The 22086-nt window shown below is 47.0% G+C and overlaps 1 protein-coding gene across 2 annotated transcripts in view; it reads right to left on the bottom strand.

Annotated features, from left to right (window-relative positions):
- The window catches only part of XPO7 (exportin 7), a 72676-nt gene that overhangs the window by 1571 nt on the left and 49019 nt on the right, over positions 1–22086 (bottom strand). For both annotated transcript variants that reach the window (XM_032471026.1, XM_032471025.1), the window contains exons 9-27: positions 20863–20982; positions 19447–19593; positions 18546–18718; positions 17320–17513; positions 16759–16864; positions 14548–14683; positions 13962–14035; positions 12714–12794; positions 11722–11785; positions 11219–11327; positions 10293–10399; positions 7889–7977; positions 7065–7172; positions 4989–5071; positions 4599–4813; positions 4224–4362; positions 2289–2449; positions 1246–1344; positions 601–728 (exon numbers count right to left, since the gene is read on the bottom strand). In XM_032471026.1, the coding sequence (XP_032326917.1) occupies positions 601–728; positions 1246–1344; positions 2289–2449; positions 4224–4362; positions 4599–4813; positions 4989–5071; positions 7065–7172; positions 7889–7977; positions 10293–10399; positions 11219–11327; positions 11722–11785; positions 12714–12794; positions 13962–14035; positions 14548–14683; positions 16759–16864; positions 17320–17513; positions 18546–18718; positions 19447–19593; positions 20863–20982 (2333 nt within the window). The remainder of the gene's footprint in view (positions 1–600; positions 729–1245; positions 1345–2288; positions 2450–4223; positions 4363–4598; positions 4814–4988; positions 5072–7064; positions 7173–7888; positions 7978–10292; positions 10400–11218; positions 11328–11721; positions 11786–12713; positions 12795–13961; positions 14036–14547; positions 14684–16758; positions 16865–17319; positions 17514–18545; positions 18719–19446; positions 19594–20862; positions 20983–22086) is intronic.

Raw genomic sequence — 22086 nt, forward strand, 5'->3', positions numbered from 1 at the left:
GGAAGTAGCCCTCACAAGGTGGGGGCTGGAAGGGAGTGTCACTGCCTCATTTCTTAATGCCAGGGGACCCGTGCTGTCTAGTTTGGTGGTGCTACTGAGCACCTGAATGGTGCCCAGTGCAACTGAGGAACTGAATCAGATTAAAAAAAAATTTTAAATTCAAAATTCCCCTGTCACATCTTAATTAACTTTAAATTAAAATGCCATATTTTAAATTAATTAAAATTAAAGAAAATTTAAAAATCCATTTAGCATCCAAATTAAGATGCCCTATTAAGTGTGAAACACACAGAACCTTGAAGACTTACTACAATAAAAAGGATGTTAAAATTCTAAATTAAAAAATACTGATTATAGTTGAGATGATAATACTTTGGATACGTGGCTTAAATAAAACATCGAAATGAATTTTGTTTGTTATTTTTTCCCCTCTTCAGGTGTGGCTACTGGGAAGTTTGCTGTCACCGACGGGGCCTGCTTCTCCGTCGGGCAGCGCTGCTTCAGACGGCCTCTAGAGGGCTTCTCAGGCATCTCCCTTATTTCAGTGATTCGAAAAACAACAACTGCCTAGGATTTTCTGGCAGGGCCCTCCACACTCACCTGTCTCTGTTTTTCGTAAGAAGATTTCGCTCAATGCCTTCCATCAGGTTTTCGAAACACAGGTGCATAGCCTGCTGCTTCTCTGGTGGCTGGCTGTTCACGATACTGTTCCTTAGGTCAGAAAAATACTGCGGGGCAAAGCGAGAGAAGGTGAGGAGAGAATACGGGGAAAGGCGAACCGGCCTCCCATCGGCTGCAGACGGAAGGGGTGTTCTCCCGGAAAAAATGGAGCGCTGAACCGGCACCAACACTGGGTACGTTTTTTAAAGTTCAAGCACCGGTAAGATGATACATTTTTATCTTACTTTAAAGTCAAGAATTTTAAATTTGTAAACACCGTGAGGGCCATCGGCTCCAGATCCTCCTTCCTTAGCGATCTCTAAGCTAATTTCTGTTTGCTGATGGTAGGGCTGGAGCCAGGACTCAGGTCTCGGGTGCTCTGGTCTCCAGGTGCACCCTCTCCTTGTAACACTTCCTCATCCTTTACTTTTTGTCTGACCTGCCCCACCCAGGGGCTGACTTCTGACCATTAAGTGACTGTGGTGTTCAAAGCACGAATAGGACACGCTCAGAAATGGGCCATTCCCCCGTTTCACCATCGGGGGGTGGGGTGTCTCTGTGACCGCAGGGAGCTGGCTCTCTTACCTTCTCATTAAGTAGAATCAAGCCAAGCAGAGGGCGTGACATAGACCACTGGTTCCTGCAGTCTTCAAAGATGATGATGTTCAGCACCGTTGACAGCATCTGGAAATGGAGAACCTGAGGAGTGACCTCGTGTACGGCCACCCGGGAGGGAATCACAGACTCCAAACAGAGGAGTTTATCAGGCGCAGGGCCTTTTCTGTCCAGGGCGAGCCAAACAGGTATCTCTGGAAGCTTCCTTTTGACCTTGTATTACAAGGTAGGCTTTCTTGCCGAGATAACTCCTTTCCTGTTCTTTAAATTGGTTTGATAATTCTTTTAAAAACAGACCTTCCCAGTTAACCCCGATTTCTGTGGAGAATGGGACGGATCAAGTAAATGATTATAATATGCAAAATCGCCTTGCACTGTAGTTCCCAGGAACGATTCTCAGAAGAAAGAGCTTTATAATGTTTTTGGGACGTTCACTACTTCTTTAGAGAACAATGTAGACAAAGATGGGATTGGCTGAAATACTATTTGCAAAAAATCTATTTTTCCTTATCTATTTTTACCTGGTGTGTTTCTGCAGATCTTATTTTTGAAAAGATGCTGCATAGAAATAAAATGATGGCAAGTGTATGGTTTGATCTCCCTCTGGCTGGTTATTTCCTTTGTCCTGCATTCTCGCTTCTGTTCTGCAGGTGGCAGTACAAATTTTACCGCTGGCTACCGCTAACTTGGCCTCCATTTACGGCAATGGGTGAACAAGGTCATTGTCATGGAAGGAGGACAGTGCTCAAGGGACAGGCCCAGGTTATGGGCACTGGTGTGACTCTCAGAAGAAAAATTCAGAACCTGATTTTTTTCAGATTTTCTACATCCATATCCAGTGATTACTCAGCAAACTCAAAATCCACGGCAATTTTAAGGCGTAAACTTTGCCTTGGCAGCATTAACCAGGTGAAACACTAGACTCATCACCTTGCTTGGCCTCCGCGCTCTCGTCGCAGAGCGGTTCTCCCATGTGGGACACCCCATGCTGCCCCTGCCCCTCAGCTCCCTACCTGCTGGATCATCTCTGGATGCTGCTGCATGATATGCAGGAAGCGGTCACTCTCCTGGTTCAGGGGTGTCGTCCTCTTCTTGGTGCTGCGTGACAGCTGCTTGAAGAGGTATGTCACGATGTGGTCCAGGCAGGAGCAGCAGCCTGTGCACACCATGGTGTCTGGAAGAAAGAGGGGCAGGAGTGGAGCAGAGCAGGGACACTGAGCTGCTAACGGGGACTTGGGCAAACGCAGACTGCCCTTAGCTGAGACCCCACAGAGTCAGGCTGGAAACTGTGGCCGGTGCAGCCAGGGCCGCTGCTTGGGCCGCTGCTTGTTAACCTCTCGCCCTCATCATACAGCAAGGTCCACTTCTAAGTTTGAAAGTGAGCAGTGTCATAATAGCTAATAATACAAGTAAGTAACATTGAAACTACTGACTCAGTGTAATGTGGATTTCTGTCTTCTGCTTCACAAAAGGTAACAAACCCCCTACAACACAGCGAGTGCTTTCATTGTGCCAGATACTGTGCTAAGGGCTTCGTTGGCCGCGGTGTCTGCTTTACCTTTCTGAGAGCTCCAGGAAGTGGGTGTTCTGCTCTGCAAACGAGTAAACCGAAGTTTGCGGAGGTTATGTGACTTGCCTCAAGATCACACTACTAGTAACTGGAAGGGCTGTGATCAGAATCCAGGTCTGAGATGTGAGCCTGTACCCCGAGCTACCTGGGCGACGTCACCCACCCAGCTGAATGCAGCCTATCCACATCTGCAGCCTGTGAGAGTGGCACCTCCGGGGAGTGTGCGGCGGGAAGATGCAGGCTCGTCTCTGCACCTTATAAAGGGGACCCCACAGTGCAGCGCGTGGGCAGAGCTGAGGCCAGAGAACCGCGGGATGGGCCCTTAAAAGAGTAAACCGTCCTGGTTCCGTCTATGCAGAGGCCCTTCTATTTTCAAAAAGCTGTAACACAGCCTTCCAAGGCAGGGCCTGATACCCTGGCTGGCCTGCTCTGGATACAGCTAGGCACCCTGCTGGCGGTAAACACGTTATCAGAGAAGTGGCACCGAACTGGGGATAACTCACCAGGGTAGACAGTCCAAGAGTCCTCTGTGCATTTGCACTATATTGCGATTGTTTTGCAGCTAACTTAATCTTCCTATTTATGTTTTGCTCAGCCTAATATAAAATGTATTTTATTCCCTGAACACACACACACCTGCGAGGGCTGCTGCAAGGCAGCTTGGTAACAAAATGGTTGGCAAGAACCAGGTGGAGTAGGATGAACAACCTCCTGGAGCCAGCTGTGTAAACCCTTCCACTGCCCGAAGGACAGAATCCAAACACCTGATCTGGCGTAAGGGCGCCCTTCATGGTCTCCAGATCTGCCCCACCTCTCCCTCCCTCCCCCCATCTTCACTTCACCCCTTTCCTTCTCTCCCGCCCGCCCACCGGAGTGTGCCAGCTCCCGGACTTCCCGGCGCCTCCCTGCCCCCTGTGCTGCTGCTGGGAGGCCCCGTCCCCCACGCGTCTGGTAACGCCTGTTCAGCTCTTAGGTTTACACTTCACTACCAATTCTTCCGGCCAGCCTGGCAGGACCCCACCTCTTCAAAACCAGGAGTTTAGGTACATTCTTCGCGAGAGCTCCCACAGCACTTCGTCCCCGCCCCTACTGTTGTGTGGGAGCAGGTTACTGCAGTTACACACTGTCTGTTTCATCTGCCAGATAAAAAGCCCCGAAAGGACAGGGACTCCGTGCTACTAACGGCTGTACCCTTAGCGCCGAGCACAGCGCCTAGTCTGAGGGAGGGCGTCAGGAAGGAGCTGCTAGGACGAGAATGTGCCCAGGAGCTATGCACTCTGTTGTCAGGGCCAATTTCCCAGCGCAGGAATCCTTTTGGATTCCGGGGCAAGATTCTCCCTTTCTGTTTACCAACCTACCAGCCCACCCAGGTGCTTACCAAGTGCAGTAAGTCCTTCAGAAATGGAAGAGAGAATGTACATGATGACACGAGGTTCCAGGCTCGCAATAAAGTTCATGTGGTCCTGCGTCAGGACTTCCAGTAGTGAATAGTATGACTGGCTGAGCTTGGGGTAATCCTGTGAGAGAAAGGATGGAAGTCTACTCGGCTCTGTGTACCTCGGCATGCACAGAGCGAGAGCTCTCAAAAAACAAACAAAAGCAAAAAAGCTTAGCTCCCGTCAAACAGGAAGACAAAAGACCCAGGTGGAGCCAGCTTACAGTCCTCCAGGGAAACATTCAGTCACGGTCTCAGCAAAACAAAGCCTGACCTGACAAGGGGCTTGGAGCCTGTCAGCCGAAGCTCAGGGCTTACCAGGAGGTCACTGTGGGGAATAGAGAGGAGCAGCTTGATGAAGGTCTGTAGAGCATTGTCCAGGGCGTCGTCCCCATAGAGACGGAAGACTCCAAAATTGACGTAACTCCCGCTGAGAGCAGCCTTCAGCATGGAGAAGCAGATGGAGATGCCCTTGAGCTTCAGTGCGTAGACCTGATCCTTCGGGACCTCTCCTAGTGTCAGGATGCGATTGCCTGAGTAGACACACGACGCACGTTTATTCAATCACGTACCAATTCCACCTCCTTGCTCCAAAGGCCCCGGGCCCCAGCTGGCCCTGGGACACAAGTGTGTGAGTGGCCCACGCTGCGTACAGCTGGCGACTGAGCCGGACCCCACTCCCAGGCTCTGCTCCTCTTAAGCACTCACCGTACATCGTTATCATCTTGCTGGTTTCTCTGAAGAGTAAGATGCCATTGGGGGAAGAGACATCAAACTGGAGTCGCTGGGACCTGGGCAGAGAGCACAAAGAAGACACAGTCAGGTAGCTGCTGGGAGACTGGGCGCTTCAGGCGCTCACCTGGTACTGCAGGGGACTCTTTTTGCACTAAGACATGCAGGCCACCTGTCCTAATGTGAAATGCCTGCGTTCACCTAAGATATTTACCCAGCGAAGCAGCTTGTATCTTGAAGACTTAACATACTAGATTTAAGTTCTGCTGCATAAATTGAAAACGTTTAAAAGAAACAAAGAAAAATGAGGCGCTAGGTAAAATTACTCTCTTAAAATTCTCAGTCTGAGTAAAGTATAGCTCCTGCCAGTCACATCTTGGTGGTACCGACTCACAGCCCCTCAGACATTGCTCTGCACTTACCTTTACAGCCTCAGTGGCAACTGAGGGAGGGCTGCTGGCATCGCTCCCACTTTGTAAGGAGAGAAGGTGCCACGGGACTGGGAGTAACTATGGAGTCAGGCGGGGAGGGCAGACGAGGTAAAGGACCTGAGAGCTGGGGTCCTGACTGTCCCCTAGGCCAGAGCTCTACCTCCTCGGTTTGCTCTGCTGCTGAGCGGGCTTCACTGATCCCAGTGGCAAGGCCTCAAATCCAGAAGTCCCCTTGATTCTACCCTCCCCACACAGAACCCCCCAGGACCGAGCCCCACCACATGCCCTGAACCCACCCGTCGCCTGTGCGGTCCTTCGGCTCCCACCCCTGGCCGTACAGGCTCGTTCTCCAGTTCTCCACGGGGAGCTAGACTGACATCTTTAAATAATGTCACTGAGATCATTTTAACCCCTTGCTTGAAGTGCTGCAGCTTCCCACGCAGTAAGACGGCATGCCATTCTTTGCTGCCGGTGCACCAGGTCACCCCGATCTGGCCTCTGCCCCCGTCTGACTCATCGCCTACATGGCCCCTCATTCACCACGTGCCGGCCGGTGGCATTCTGCTGACTCAAGTCCCGGCAAGCTGACGCCCTCCGAGGACCTCTGCGCGTGTTCCGTCTGTTCAGGGCGCTCTTTCCTTCGTGTGCAGGGCTGCCGGAATCTGGTTACTTTGATCCCAGCTTAAATATTACCTTCTCTGACTCTTCTCTCCTTCACTTCCCCTGTATTTTATTGCCTTATTTTATTTTTTTTCATAGCACGTACCACTGTCTGAAATGGTCCTCCACGCCTGTTTTACTGTCTTTCATCCCCCCAGAATGTAACATTTAAGCGGGCAGAGGTTTTGTCTGGCACAGTAGCTATGGAAGTGCCAAGGCGGCAGAGTAGAGGTTCTTAAATATCTGTTTTATAAATGAGTAAGTCTTGACTATAAGCCGCATGGAAGGTTATAGCTTCAGTGAGTATCACCCACTTCTTCACTAAGGTAGTTTTAAAAATTATTATTTCTCTCAGGAGTCCCATGAGAGGCAGATGCAGATAAAATCTGTATGTTGGAAATCTTTCTCCTTTCCTATAAAATTAATCTTTACCAATCCAGCTGTAATCTGCCTGATAAATCCCTTTCTGAGGAGTGTTCTAACATGACCGTATCCGTCTCAATTGTCTCTATAAAATGTGAACTGTGGAATGTGATGGATATGGCACCATCACTAAATGTTAAATTTTATACATGTGGGCAGGGAAATCAGAATTTTGGTTGCCAAAGTCACTTCTCTTAAGAGTAGATATCTTGGGGTGCTGGGTATAGCTCAGTGGTAGAGTGTATGCCTAGCATGCACAAGGTCCTGGGTTCAATCCCCAGTACCTCTGTTAAAAAAACAAAAAGTAGATTTTTTAAAATGACTTATTTCCTGTAAGCAGCAGTGGCTTTGTGTAACTGGGGACAACCTGCTTTCAAACAAAAACACACACACATTATCTTTTAGTGGTTTTTAAATTTTGACACCAGTGATTCTTAGCATCTTCCACAATCTGCTGTGAACACTAGATGGAGAAAATTCTCTTAGGGATTTCTCAGGTAAGAGGGCAGCTGTGCCCTGTGAAGACCTTCCTGCTTACCTGTTATGAACCAGTTCAGCCATCAGTTTGAGCACAGGTGTGGTACAGGCTGGATCATGGTACCATAGCTCAATTGCCCGCTGGAGAATTGGCATGTAGGATGGATAGCTGTAAATGAAAAGCTAAGGAAGAATTCTGAATCCAGAAAGGTACAGAATTTAAAGTAATTTCTCAGCACTGGTCAAACAAACTGCCAAATGACAGTTCTCTAGTCTCCTGTCTCTTGCTGCTGATCCTGGAGTCTTTCTAACAGAAGATGCCGGTGACGGTGTCCTTTAACTGTCACTGGCATCTAGCAACACACTGCAGTTTACACAACGCCTTTCTTCTGAAGAGCACAGCGTGCTTCATATTGTTATTTATCCTCTTACCACCTCTGTGACATGATGTCAGAGTACCAGCTATTTCCTTTACATAACAATCTGAGACACAGCGGCACTCAGATTTGTGGTGACTTGTTCAAGATTGTGAAGTTAGTAAGGTTAGACTTTCTAATTCCTAGTAAAGCTGCCTTTTTTTCCCAGTAGATCAAACTGTCTCTCTTTTTTTAAAGTGTAGCAAAATTCACATGCAACAGTTCCACAGGCATTTCTAACTGGGACCACACTCATTCCCCCATCTCAATGACCAGAGCAGGCAGCGTTAGTCATCAGACCACCCCAGAGTGACGGCTTACAAGACATATGGCAGGCCTTTGGGGTCACTCTTCACCTTCTTTGCCTCTCAACTCGCCCCCCACCCTCCTCCCCGGGGACTCCATCACCCATTCACTCTCCAGTTAAGGTTTACTGTGGTCCACTCCTAGTTCAAGTTAGGTAGGATACATCCATTCAAACAGCATCATGAAGCTGGTCTTGGCATTGAAGGCAAAAGCTATCCCTCGCAGGTCTCTTACTAGGCCGACTAGAGTTCGCTGTAGGGGAAGGCAAACATATGTTAGAATAGAAGAAAAACCAACCCCGTAAGCACCTGACGGGGATTCCACGTCTGGAGTCAAACTCTTCTTCCCATTGTTCAACAAATGCCTCCCTCCCAAATACCCTGACTTGGTCTCTTTCATAGTAAAATGGAGTCTCTTCACTGGGAAAATGAGTTTTGGAAGCTTGTTATACCAAGACAAAGGGATGGTTCCTGGCCCATTACAGCCAAAACTGAGGCTGATAAAATCTTAAGACATTAATGTGATAAATCACATGTAAGAAATGGAAAAGGAAAAAAGCTTAATGAAGAAGCAAGAAAAAAAAAAAAAGCAAAACAGGATGCAGAAGCCACGGGAGAAGCGCCATCACATCTCATTACAAAGGCGCCAGCACCACAGGAACACCGTGCGGACCCCGCGAAGAGGAAGACAGGGGTCCACAAGGGACCTGCCCTTCGGCTGGGGTGTCTGGAAGGAGACTGATGTGTTGGATCTTGGAGCCATGAGATACTACACTGTCCTTTTACAGAAAAAGAGCCTGAGGCCCAGTGAGGTCAAGTAACTTGCTCAGAGTCGTGCTGGCAGGTAGCAAGAGGGCCAGGATTAGGACTCATAGGTCCAAGACTCCAAATCCAATGTTCACTTTCCCAACAGAACTTTTACTTGTGGGCCCTGAACAGCAATAAGGCTGCTGTTAAAAGCTAACAGTCATCAGTAGGCTCAAGGAGGGAGCAACCTGGGTGTCCTGACTCATTTGTCAAAAGCATCTGCACTTCCGCTAACAGCCTGCTTTAAGTAAACAGTTCTATTCCTAAACTGATACCGTAAGCTCAGTTCTCAAGTCTAAGACATGGGCAATCTGAAAGACTTGTTCTATGAGGCATGACAAAGATATGATGATGACTGAATTCATGGCCAAGGTGGTTCTTTCCATTAATTTTACTTGCTTTGTTATGGAACTAATGTGATGGGGGAAAGGGCTGACATTCACTAATACCCCTCAATTACCCACGATAGTGGCTGATACTCGGCCTAAGTTATTGGTAAGTTAACTTTAGCTTTGAGTGCTGCTCATCCCAGCCTCCAGCACACTGGAGTAAAGAGGAGAGAGCAGGACACGTGTTGCTTTCTGACTTCCCCGCTAATCTGGAGAGAGAAAACGAAGAGGCTTTCTGTAGGTGAAAGGAGAATTACAGAATCTTAGGTAAAGCCCGGCATTTTAGGGGGTAATCCCCCTGGCTATTTGGTGGCTCTAAAATTCAGTCTCAGTGTCATTATGAACGCTGCTGCAAAGAAGTCTTACAAGTATTAGAAGTCGGGTGTTTTCTGGATTTGGTACAGAGATCTATAGGTAAGGAGAGCAGGTGTGCGTGAAATAGAAAGATGAAGAAAGCAAAAACCAAGAAATGACAATAACCTTTAGTTATTGATTTCTGAGAGCCAGAAATCAGTAACTAAAGGTAACTTTAAAATTCCATATATATGGAAATGGACAAACTCTCCTAAATGACTCACGGGTCAAAGAAGAAATCATAATGGAAATTAGACAATACAAAGAACTGAACTGAATGATAATGAAAACGTTACATGTAAAAACTTGTGGATTCTGGAGACCAGTTTCACAACAATGTGAATATACTTCATGCTACTAAATTGTATACTTAAAAATGGCTAAGACTGTAAATTTTATGTGTTTTTTACCCCAATTAAAAAAAAGCACTTGTAGAATAATACACCTAGAGGGAGATTTATAGTTTTAAATGATTATATGAGGAAAGAAGGGCCAAAAAGCTAAGAAGTGATATTAAGAGGACAACCCCAAGGAAAATGTGTGAAAATAAAGACTGAATAGAAACACGTGGAGCAAGAGAAGAAACAGCTAAAACAAAGCAAAGAGGAAAAAAAGAAAACAAAATTTTTGGAGGAGGCAAAGACTAATAAAATTAACAACTCTCTGGCAGGACTGATCTAGAAAAAAGAGAGAAGGCACTAAGAAGCAGTGTTAAAAATGAAAATGGGGCATAACTACACAACAGAGATTAAAAAAGCAATGAGAAAACATACAAAATTAACTTTATGCTCGCTCATTTGAAAATTTAGACAAAAAATCCTAAAGGCTATTTAAGAACACAGTTTTACATAAAAAAGGTTATAAATCTATACTAGTTCTTCTATTTCAAAATCCCTGAGTCCAAGAGACTAAATAAAAAACTAAGATCAGGGGAAAACCTATGAGTGAGCACTGTTTTCTGCACTGCTCTCCAGCCTCCGGGACTGCCCTCAGCCAGAAGCTGCCCAGTCACACTCACCTTTGCTTCTTGCTCGTTGAAACTATTCGTGCTAAACATCTGGGCCACAGCCTCAAACGCTGCCGTGAGTGGCAGCATGAACTGCTCATACTGATCTTCATCCTCTCCTGTAAGGAAAACAACCCAGGGTGTGACCCCAGTGTAAAAAAATGCAAGGTTGTGTGTGTGTGGAAAATAAGACGGTGTGAAAGGCAAGCAGACCCAAAGGTAATTCAGAGGGTCAAAAAATTATCACTGCGCAAATCATCAAGTCCAGGGATGTCCCAAGGGTTTAAAAATTGAGCTTCAATATTAGAGATTCTTGTGTGTATTTATTTTTCCTTAAGTGAGAAGTACGGTCAGTGGAGAAAGGACTGGGTCTGGGGTATGAGAACCAGGCGACACTCGACCTTAAATCAGGCCTTTCTTCTTTTTTTTTTTTTCAGTAATCTTTCATAAACATAGAACATTTTATAACGTAATTTTAGCAGGATTAAATTTAAATAGCTAAAAATCATGATGCCATTAAGCTTCAGTTATAAGTCGACCCCAAAGTGCTCACATCACCCCCACAGCTAGAAAGGCGCGTAAGCCCTCCCGCTTCACAGCTGCTAGTGAAGTGGGGGCGGAAGGGCCATGGGCCAGACCAGATGCACTGAGGAGTCTCACTCTCAATCCCACTATTTTACAGACGAGAATTACGAACAGAATTTTAAAACTACTGCTCATCAGATGAAAACTTAAGATGCGTCCTGTTACTCTCTTCCAGTTACAGGGACCACGACAGCATGATCAGTTCTTGGTGAAATCAGGCTGTTATTTCAGATAGTTTTGTTACTTTTGAAACAACAGAAAAGACTTCCCCCCCTTCTTGTTTTCTATCCTCAAGTAAAAAATTCAGAACAACGCCAGATTCCTTCACAAGCCTCTAGGATTTACTGCAGTACCTAGATCCACCATGAGGAGACGCCCAAGTGCTGTGTAGAAGGTGGTTCGACACCGCATGTCTGTCAGGTTGGACTGATTGTTAATACCCAAAAATGCAAAGTGCTCGCTCTGAAAAAGAGAAAACAAGTTAAAAAGATAAAAACATGGGCCAGAGGCAGAATGCAAGCCACTACGTTTAGAACGACCGAGCCCTTTCAAGCGAATGGCTATATCATCATTCCTTAAGGGTATGAGGGGTATTTAAAATTAAAAAAAAAATTTAGTCATTGTCACCAACAGCTAATTTATCTTAGTACGAGAAACAGCAGGTGACATAACTCAGGTCCGTGGATCCCAGAGATCAGCTGTGACGACAGCAAGTGAAACCCGGCAGTGTGACGGGAGGCCGGGAACAGGCTCTGGAGTGAGGCTGAGCGGCACCAAGGAGCTCAACTTAAACGTCTCCTTTACACGTGGGGACGGCTGCGGAGCAGGGTCAGGAAGAGGGGCTAAAACCACTCACTGTGTGATTGTTCAGCATGAACTGTACCGCGCTCAGCTTCACGAGTTTCCTGACACTACTGTATGTGAAGACAAAGCAAGAAGGTCAAGGAAAGTATGCTGCAAACTAAGACTCTTTAATGCAGAATAAGAACTTTCTAGAATCGAGCAGTTTCTTTCGTTACTATGAAGTCCATACCCAGAGATCTTATTTTTCGTAACCATTTGTGTATGACACTGGAAATGGGGAAAAGAAATGTGTTCTCTTCTAAGCAGCATTTAACTGATCAATGAAAGCATACCCACAGCAAACTCCCATCTGCAAGAAAACAGACAAAACCCAGCAGTTCTCCCCAAGAATCATGAACATCCTAGAGCAGCTTTTCTCAACGGGGCTTCTAAGAGAAAATTAGGCCCTAAGAGTCTGCCGAAGGCATCCACTGTGTGTGGTAAATTGGCTTCTCTCCTATGCACTTAGAATGGGACTAGCTATGTACAATCTTTGGGAGAAAGATTAAGAAAAAAGTCACCTAATTTTCAGAGTTTGCTTCTCTTGCAGAGCCCTGGTTGTGACAGGCTGTCTTAGAGCAATTCAGCCTCTACAGCAGACCTGGTCCACGGCGACAGGAAGCTCTGCCGCCACTTTCATTGCAAAGCTTGCAATCAGGCTGCTTCTGCGAACAGGATGACAGACAACCCAAATGGACTCTGCTACCACCTGTGTTAAAAGCTTGGCTACAGAGAGAGTGTATCTACCAGACAGACCCGCTGGGTGGTTTTACAGCTTAGAGACAGCCAGGAATAAATCTGCAGTGGGCTATCAGCTAATGAGCTGGCCCGTTTTTAGGGTCTGGAATCATTCCTGGGGTCTACGTGGGCATTGCCTTTGGCTCCTAGGACAATGGAAGATACTTAAGTACACATAAAGCTAAATGGAAGCTTTATGTGGAAACAGCAGGAGGCCATGATTTCTGAGGCCACGGCACTCTACAGGTCCTGTTTTGAAAAGGATATCCGATGGAGAGGTCATTGAGAAGCTGTAGTGTCTTGGACGTGATTGGCTCACAGCGGCCCCAGTACTTCAGGTTGGTGATGCTGGAGGACAAAAAGAAGAAAAAAAGCAAGAGACACTTTTGATATGCCTGGTTTCCTTGAGGGTTGGGAGAAGAAGAAAATCATCCATCAAGAATCACCACACATCTGCATCACCAATTCACAGACATCACAACCACGAAAAATGGGTATAAAATCTCTGTACTTACATTTGGTTGACTAGAAAAATTATCCTTCAGATAATCTTCACTACTTGGTTCCAAAGCTACACTGGCCCATACCCAGGCCCTTGGAATTCTGGGGCACTCCAGGGCTGATTTCTGCAGCAAGGGTAAGAGATTTCTGCGGCAGTGATAACATGCAGACGTATGCAATTCTGCACCTGCACCATCCACTGTCAGCTGCAGAATTCTAGTAGCCCTTGCTTCTGGATTCTTGGCTGGCAGAGTCCTTTAGACCCCCGTTGCTTTTTCATCTTAAATTATTAACCAGCTCATGGATATGAGTGTTTAGGATTGGGATGGTTGGAAGGAGGCAAAATGTCACAGTGCACACAGCCCTGGGTAATTTATTTGGCTCCTTGTGTGTGCTTTGATAAACTGAGCTCCTAAAAAGGGGAAAATGCAAACAAAGGGGCATAACTTTAAAAAAAGGAAAAAAAAAAAAGAAGAAGAAATAAAAAAGGGCCAATCAGGAGCTCCAACTTTGATGACAATTCAAACAACAGCACTAGATTTTGAAGATTCAAGACGCTCAAAGGGTGTGATGCTTTTCGAGAGGAGTAAGTAAGCCTGTTTTAAAGTAGGGCTCCTCTCCTCGGGGGCACACCTAGCGGAAATTGGCACCAGAAAGTGAATGCCCACTCTGGGCATCCTGAGCAGGGTGATCTGGCGAGAGGCTGAGCGCCAGCCACTGGGGAGGACGGCCTGTTTTTGCTAATGCTGTGACGGGGCTTCACCTGTGATTCCAGAGGCTGCAGGTGAGGTTCCGCGTGAACAAAATTAAATCCTTGCCTGTACAAGCCTGGAATGCTCTGGGGCCGGGCCATATCTCTAAGCACAGCTTGTCACACACTCAAATGCACAATTTTCTGACGCAAACGATCAATGCTGGAATACCAAGGCACTGGCAGCACAATGCCGAGATCACATCTTACAGTTGCAACAGGATTGCAAGGGACTCTTGCTGGTGGCAAGCCAAAACACTTACATTTTTCCTATGAAGACGCTTAGGACCATGGTCTCATCGTTCAAGCCCAGAACTTCGGAGAGTCGGCGGTACAGCTGGTAGGGCGTTTAGGGAAAAGAAAGAATGATTAGAAAAATAGTATCCCAGGAATACTTTTGTCCTCATTCAGGAGGTAAGACTTGAGAAGAAAACGGACAATAATGCTGAGGAGGTCTTATTGTGGCAATGAGCTGGCTTCTAAGTGCTACTGAACATGGGAGAGACGCCGAGCTGTCTCACCAGTCCCTCTTCGACCCTGAAGCTGAAAACAGTGCTGTCAAACCTTCTGCTGTTCCAAACATCAATTTATGTACAGAGGCTGAGAACTGTCAATGTGGGGGAGACCAACGGATGTTTTGATTGGCCATTTATCAAGCACATGAAGTACTAGAAAAATGGACCCAATTCTTTGATGAGTCTCTCAAAATTCTACTAAGAGAAATGATTTGGATCATCTGATAACATAAAATCTGGAGATTGTGCCTAAACTGTTATTAGCCAATTCTCTTAGTCAGAAACTCCACAAGCAAAAGTGAGAATTAAATGGAGTCAACTAAGAGTCTGTTACCTTAGAGGACTTCTGCACCTGGTCCCCAATGTAGATCTTACGGAACTGCTCAAAAAAGCTCAGCATGGCCAGTTCCAGCTTCTCGTTCCCTGCCTGGGCCAGGCGGGAGTCCGTCAGGTTCATGAGCTGGAGCACCCTGGAGGAACAAGAGCAACGGTTCTCTCAGCAGCAGGGTATCCTGGGCGCTGCAGATCAGGCCCACCCTGAACAGTCACGTCTCCTCTCGTCACCCATTCCCCTGGAGAGGCATTCTCTGCAGGCTCTAAGCTCCACTGACGAAAACAAAATTCTCTATTTCTGCCCCACAGGAAGCAAAGGCGAGGCATGTGAATGACTAGTTAGATGTTTAAAACTTCCAGTCCCCTGTGACTGTGGACAGAAGCAGAATTCGTAATCACTTAAAAACAGTGGGAAAAAGACTAGAACTAATGGTCATCCTTGAAACGTCTGTGAGACCCTGAGTAAAGCAGTTTATTTTCCGAGTCTTGGCTCGTCACCGATAAAATGAGGGAGATTGGACTAAACCAGTGGATCTCAGTCTTTTTTCTCATGGAGCCGTGCAAGGAAAGGAGACACGTGAAGGAGAATGTTCACAGGCAGGTAACACTTCCAGGAACCAAGAGCAGAAATGCCACCTGTGACTTCACCCCTCTTCCCCGAGCCTGTCCCCCCGAAAGAAGGCATACTGGAACGCAAGTGAGTGAATGCTGAATGAACGGGAATGATGTTATGACCAGTGAATCATCTGACATCTTGATAGTATGAAAATAGGTAACAAACTATTTGTGACATCATGAGCGAATCTGACTCAGTCTTTGTGCTGCAACACGCAACTTGAGAACCAGTATACAAAACACTGTGTAAACTCCGTTTACATTACAACACACACAGAGCATCACACCAGGCTGCAGAAACAGAAAAGTGTTAGATTTTACTCCTATTAAATCTTTGCTCAGCTCTTCAAAAAAAAAGCCAGTGTGACGTGCGGTGGAGACCTGTCAGGCTTGAGGCACCTAAGGACAAATGGGCAGCTGACAAGTAGAGCGGGGGCTGAGAGGCAAACGGGGATTTTCAGAATAAGAATAAAAATTATGCACTGAAATGTCTGGGGACCAATAAATACTAAGGCACGATGTAAAAATGTGTTTCTCTCCAAGGAGAGCATCTGAAAGTTGAGAACGCTTCAGGGTGCTGGTTCTCTGCAAGGTCACAAAACCATTTTCATCAAAATACTAGAACAGTATCTGCCCTTTCACTCACATTCTCACATGAGGGGTGCAGTGGGCTTTTCCAGAGGCCACAAGATGTGTGATTTCACAACAGACTGAATGCAGCAGCAGAGATGAGAGCCCAGCTGACTCCTGCTACGCCCGCCATTAAAACAAGGTCACTTTCTCACTAATTTCTTCTGAAAAAATAGTTTATTAAAAACAATACTGTATGTTGACATGGAATGGGCTTACTGTTATTTTTAAAAGAATTAATAAATATTTCAAAAACTTCTCAGTTTTACTCTCTAATACCTAAGTATTGCTAGATATACTCACGGACACAGGGGCTCTTCAAGGGCCTCAATACTTTTTATTCTGAAGGTAAAGAGTCCTGAAGAAAAGGTCTGCAAACCTCTGCAGTAGGGTATTTAAAAAACCCTGCCTTTTTTATACTTCTATGTTAAGGAAAGCTTCAGAAACCACTAAATGCTCATTTATAGGTTTTCAGTAAGATGAGAATAACACAGATACAAAATCACTTGAAACCCTGTAGGTGGAAAAGTGTACGGTAAGAGATCTGAAAGGCTGTAGAAACTCTGTAATTCCGTCTTTGGGGATATTCTCCTATTAGACGTCCTCGGGGGAGGCAGAAGCAGCCCACATTTCATTCACTTGGAGACAGTGCTCTTGAAAAGAACTAAAAGTTACTCTCCACCCTGCATTCTAATACTCCTAATTCTGTATCCGTCGTTTCCCTGCTGAGTTACTACAGATGGCTTTTCAGTAAGAACTGTAGGCAGAGTTCTTGCTGTACGTGTAAGAGGCTTGAAGCTGGACCTGAACAGTCCTCCACTGTCACGGGCAGTTAGCTTCATGAGGTGACGTTCTAAAAGTGGGGAGGAAAGCACTAACAGAAGCACGTCGAGTTCCGGTGGTCTCAGGACCCAAAGGGTGGGCGGGTCACAGCGGGGCGACAGGAAGCCTCTGTGGGAGCACTTACCGACACACAAGCTCGCCGTCCATAGCATCCTGCTCATCAGTGCTGGCAAAGGAGACTCGGCCACCAATCACTGCGCCGATGATGTAAACCAGCCACGTCAGCCTTCCTGCAGCAGGAAGGGGACCCATTAGTGTCACCTCCAGTGACAATTTCATGAAGAAATTCTTCACTGTGAGGTTCATTTCTTACTCTGAGCTTCCTTAATCTTAAGAACACTGAAAAAGCCATGAAGTCGGACTGTTTTTACAGAGTATAGCTACCACTCTGGTCTGGTAAGGCAGATGCCGGGGGGGAAATCTGTTAGATGAACAAGGTCCCCCTATCAGACAGGGTCATTATTTTTAGAGTGCAGTACTTCCTTACAGTTAAACGCTGCTAGTATGATTTCTGTTGCTCTTCCTGAGCTCCCAGCGGCATTTATTATTAACAAATATTCTTTTGTGTATATGGAGCTAACTGACGAGGGAAGAAGTCTTCTGGGGGGAAGGTGAAAGAGAGGTGGCAATGAGTGAAAGGGCGCTGACGGCACGTCCTTCCAGGCCCCGGCCACGGGCCACTCACCCTCCTGCACTGCAATGTCCATGGGGCTCGCGCTGGCACTCTGGAGCAGCTCCTGATAGGACTGGGCGGACTGGTCAAACAACTGCACGAGAAGCGCACACGTCTTCTCGTACTCACAGCGCCCGATTGTAGACAACTGGTCCAGCTGCTGCTGGACCAGACCTGTATCCTCCAGGGGATCTTCCAGTCCATCTCTATTCCCAAGGGAAAAAGGGAAGGCGCTCTCTTAAAACATGCCTGCTGACTTCCCCATCGCAGCAGCCCTCCTTCATCTCCGCTTAGCCTCCACGTCCAATCGCACAGGCCCACATCCCAACACTACTTTTTACCAAGGAAGGAAGACGGAAACAGTTGGAGGGCTGACATCTCACTCTAGCATCAGGCTCCCATAGGAATGTCCTGCTTGTGGGTGTCCAATCTTTCAATTCCTGGTCCCTAACACTTGTCTGCCCTGACCCTCTCAGTCCTACGCTTCTCACCCCTGCAAGCTCTCAGTTCTTAGCCTCTCATTTGTTGTGACTGCAGTAAACTTTGGGACTACAAGTATCCCTTCCCTTGCATGAAGGCATTGTGACCAGGTGTGTTTTGGAATTGAGAAATGCTCAGATTTGGGGGAGGGCCAACACGATGTTTCTACCATGTAACGTGAACCCTCGACGGGCTGTGGCACGTCAGATACACTACTTCTGTAGTGAAATGTATAAATATTGCGACTAGTCGTACTAAGTAGAACTTTCAAGAGCAACTATAAATGGTCTTGTATTAGCACACGTCAAATTCTGCCACCAAATGAGTTCTGTGCCAGACTTAGGAGGAACTTTAACGTTCGCATCTGAGACCTCAGAACCGCAGCTGTGGCACTGTGGATCTGTGCCAGGTCTTGCCCTACCTACTGGTTCCTAGACTTCGCAAATTGTTGTCATCTATAGCTTATAAACGTTTCTCTCATGATGAAAGAAAATTGGTGGCAAGGACAAACATACTGGCGTCCTCTGCATTTAGACACGAAGCACCTATGGTCAGAGAGACAGGGAAGTGAACAGCATGTTAAGGAGGAAGACTCTTCTTTCAGACCTGATGCTCCCATCAGCTGCTCTGCTGACAAGAAGCGTGAGAAAACGACCGTTATGCAGCCTTTGCTCCCGTGGGACTCGGATCAGGTCCGCTCCTGCCACGTGGGGGTCTGAGCCCCGGGAAGGCCGGTGCCGGCCGCCCAGCTCGCTCACCTCAGGATGATGTGCACAGACTCCAGGCGGGACGTGATGTAGGCTTTGGTGACCTCGGGCGTGTACGTCTCCAGCATGTGGGGCTCCGTGGCTTTCACGTAGGGCACAGAGGCCGCCAGCCGCTGCCACAGGCTCAGGAGATAGTGCACGCTGTTCGGGGCGAACTCCCAGTGCTGAGGAAACCAAGACAGGAGGCACAGTTCTCGATTTTGCACACAACACATCAGCCCCCCGACACTCAACACACAAGATAAAGACTTTTCTTAAAAAAAAAAAAGATAAACTTTTACAGGCTTTCTGGTCTGTGTACAGCAACCAGTCTAACATGTTTATTGGTGTTTCAGGGGTTACGCATCAGATGAGGAGAGCTGTCCTGCGCTGGTCGTGCAGGCGCTCTCAAACGTCAGTGTGCATGGGAGTCTCGTGGAGAGGCTGCTGGGGACGAGGGTGCCAAGGCTCCACCCTGGACCGAGCGAGCCAGAAATTACGGGGCAGGACCCACGCCCCTGCACTGCTCGTCACGCCCCTCAGACGGTTTTGAGGCAGGCCGTAAACCTGGCAGACCTCTGCCCTCCACCTGACGGAGAGGTCGCTGGCTCCCCTCACTCGTCCACGTGGCGCCCTGTCCCAAGCCTGCCTCTTTCGGGGGGACCGTGAGGGAATTCTCTCTGCTGCGAGTCTAAAAATTACTCCTGCAATTCCCTCACGCTCCTCTAAGCACACCCCGTGAACTTCTGTAAGGAAAATGAGCGGGCTGCGACCGTAACTGCTCCGTGGGGCTGTCCTGTACTTCCCCCCACTTCTGCCAAGGGAGAAAACCCTTGCAAGGTTAAGTAACACCGGTGAGCAAGAGGGGAGGGTCCGACGTTTCGGGAGAAGAGACAAGCAACCCAAGACACACCTGCAGGCTGGTCACTGTGAAGTTAGCTATCAGTCGGATGACCTCGGGGTAGTTCTCCACCTTCACCAGCTCTCCCAGTTGATAGTTACTCTTCAGCCGGGCCAGCAGTCTGCAGAACTCGTGGTAATTGTTTGGGTCTGATAAACTCTGGGGACAGCACAGGGAGGAAAATAAAATGTCAAGTGTGACTCACGGTGCTTCTTCCCAAGTGACGCCCAGGACGGCACGAGGAGGGGGAGCCTGCTTTAGCTTCTGAGCTGCAGGTCATCACTTGGAATGATACGTTTGTATAATGTTTAAAACCAATTTTTTAAAAAGTCACTTTTAAAAGGGATGGGCACATCTATTATCTCATCTGTTCACAGAAACCACCCTGTGAGACAGGGGGGTTGTTATCCTCAATGGGAAGAGTCTGAAACAGCAGCCCAGAAGGACCACAGTACTGCTCGGAGCTGTAGAGTTGATTGATGGCAGAGAAGGGGCACGATCTAGGGTGTGACTGGGCTGTCTGCTTCCCACTGATCAAGGGAAAAGTAATGAAATTTTCATTTTCACATCTGTCAGGTTTATCATGACGCACAACTACACCATCGTGGCACAGTGATACAAATATTTCATACAATCTATCATCATGGCTACAATAAACTTATTCCCGTATTAGTATATCGATGTGTTTTATTTCTTTATGTATTTCACTTGTTTATCAAAACGCTTTTGGTTTGTTTGTGTGTTACACCAGCACGGTTGTTTCCTGACATGTCCTGCTCTATTAGAGAAAAAGGGCAGATTTTGTTCTGTTCACCACTGTGTCCCTGCAACATGGTGGATGGCTCCACACATTCGTTGACTGAATAGATTAATTTTTAAAAAGAGGGACAGAACTGAGTATATTTAAAAATGAACTGCTTTGAAAATATTTCCTAGCATGGAGAAGTGACACTTAAAAAAAAGTAGGGACTGAAAAAGACAAAAAGGGCAACTGAGTTATGGACTGAACATGTGAATGAGAACTATCTCCCTCTCCCACCTGAATGCAGTCCTTTATACTTGGGTAAATACTGCATTTTCAAAAAATGGAAATGAAAATAAAAAACAAACTTGAGATTCTTAATTTCTCGGGGAAAAATGATGAGCCCTCACCTTCTTTCCCTTCTGAGTGATCCTGCATTCCTGAAGCGAAAGAACACAAGCTCCTCTTTGAGTGAACATTATAAACACAGACAAACACGCACGGACGTACTTAAATCTTCTGAAGGACAGACCGGACTGCGTTCTAGGATTTCTGCTGCATGTGACCGCTAGACTGACTTCCTTCTGAGTCATGACAGGCAGGCATGTACTCATCTCACACACACACACACACACACACACACACACACACACACACACACACACACACATTCTCAAAAGTCGTACCTGTGGATTTTCCAGTATTCGCTTAACACCATCCACAAGATGAGAGAGGAACTTGGCCCTCTCCGCGTTGTTGAACAGGGACCTTCTCACCGAGGCGATCTGTACTAGGCAGGAGAGTACCTGAGGAGGGCAGACGCAACACAGTGATCAGAAAGAGGCCCCCGCTGTGCCCGCTGTGCCCGCTGCCTCTTCCCCGGCCGCACACACTCTTTACACGGGCGCCTCTAGCTCTGCTCTTTCAACCCCTGCTACTACTGGAACGATGCAGAAAGATCAAGGAGGGCGCAGCTCAGGATGCCTGAAACAGCGTTATTAAGAGAAAAATAAAAAGACCATTAAATCCCAGTTGATCGCAACAACTAGTTAGATCCACAGTCTGGGAGTCCGTTCAGATATTATTCTTTGACCAGCCTACAGCTTCTTTGATTTGTGTTTAAGATACATAGTTAAAGGTAGAAAACACCAAGCAACTCATAGTTTAAATAATGCTTTAGATAGTTCTTTTTTTCCCATTTCATTAAGGCCTTTGGCTAACCGGTCTTTGTTACGTAGCGCTATCATGAAATGATCAAGTCAGATCTGACAGCGAAAGCACTTCCCCTTTCCCCACTGTGTACATATTCATATTCTCGGTTTGCCCCTCCAGATGGATCTATTTTCTGCCCTTCTCCACCCTACTCTGTTTCTGGAAGGCTGACCTCTGTTGACTAACAACAGCCAAGCTCCCTTGCCTTCTTCCTTCTAGTTGGCTTCAACCACTGGAAGTACCAGCAGGAGACTAAGTGCAGGAAGAAAAAGGTGCCCCCTCACCGCCCCCGGCTGGGCCGTGGCCGGCAGACCTCCTCTGCCTTGGCTGGACAGCCCTCCCCTAGCCACAGCTTCAGCTCCAGGCTTCCTTCCCCTGCCCCTGAAGGTCCTCACTATTGCTAGCCCCACTCTGGGGGGTGTACATCACCACCCTTGTTGGAGTCCCTTAATTTTGCCGACCCCTTTACAGTGCTTTCATTACTTACCCCTCTTGAGTGTGCTATCTTTCCCTAAAGTAAACTGAATGATACAAACAACATGAATCCATGTTTCTGCCAGAGTGAAGGCCTATATTTATTTGGAAAAGTACTGCAATGACCAGGAAAACGGTCTACTGCAGAAACACTATGCAAAACACCCATTTACTTCACTGTGTTTTTTTGTATGTTCTGTACAACAGCAATTTACACTAACCAT

The sequence above is a fragment of the Camelus ferus genome, chromosome 31 (genome assembly GCF_009834535.1).
Source record: "Camelus ferus isolate YT-003-E chromosome 31, BCGSAC_Cfer_1.0, whole genome shotgun sequence".
NCBI lineage: Eukaryota > Metazoa > Chordata > Mammalia > Artiodactyla > Camelidae > Camelus > Camelus ferus.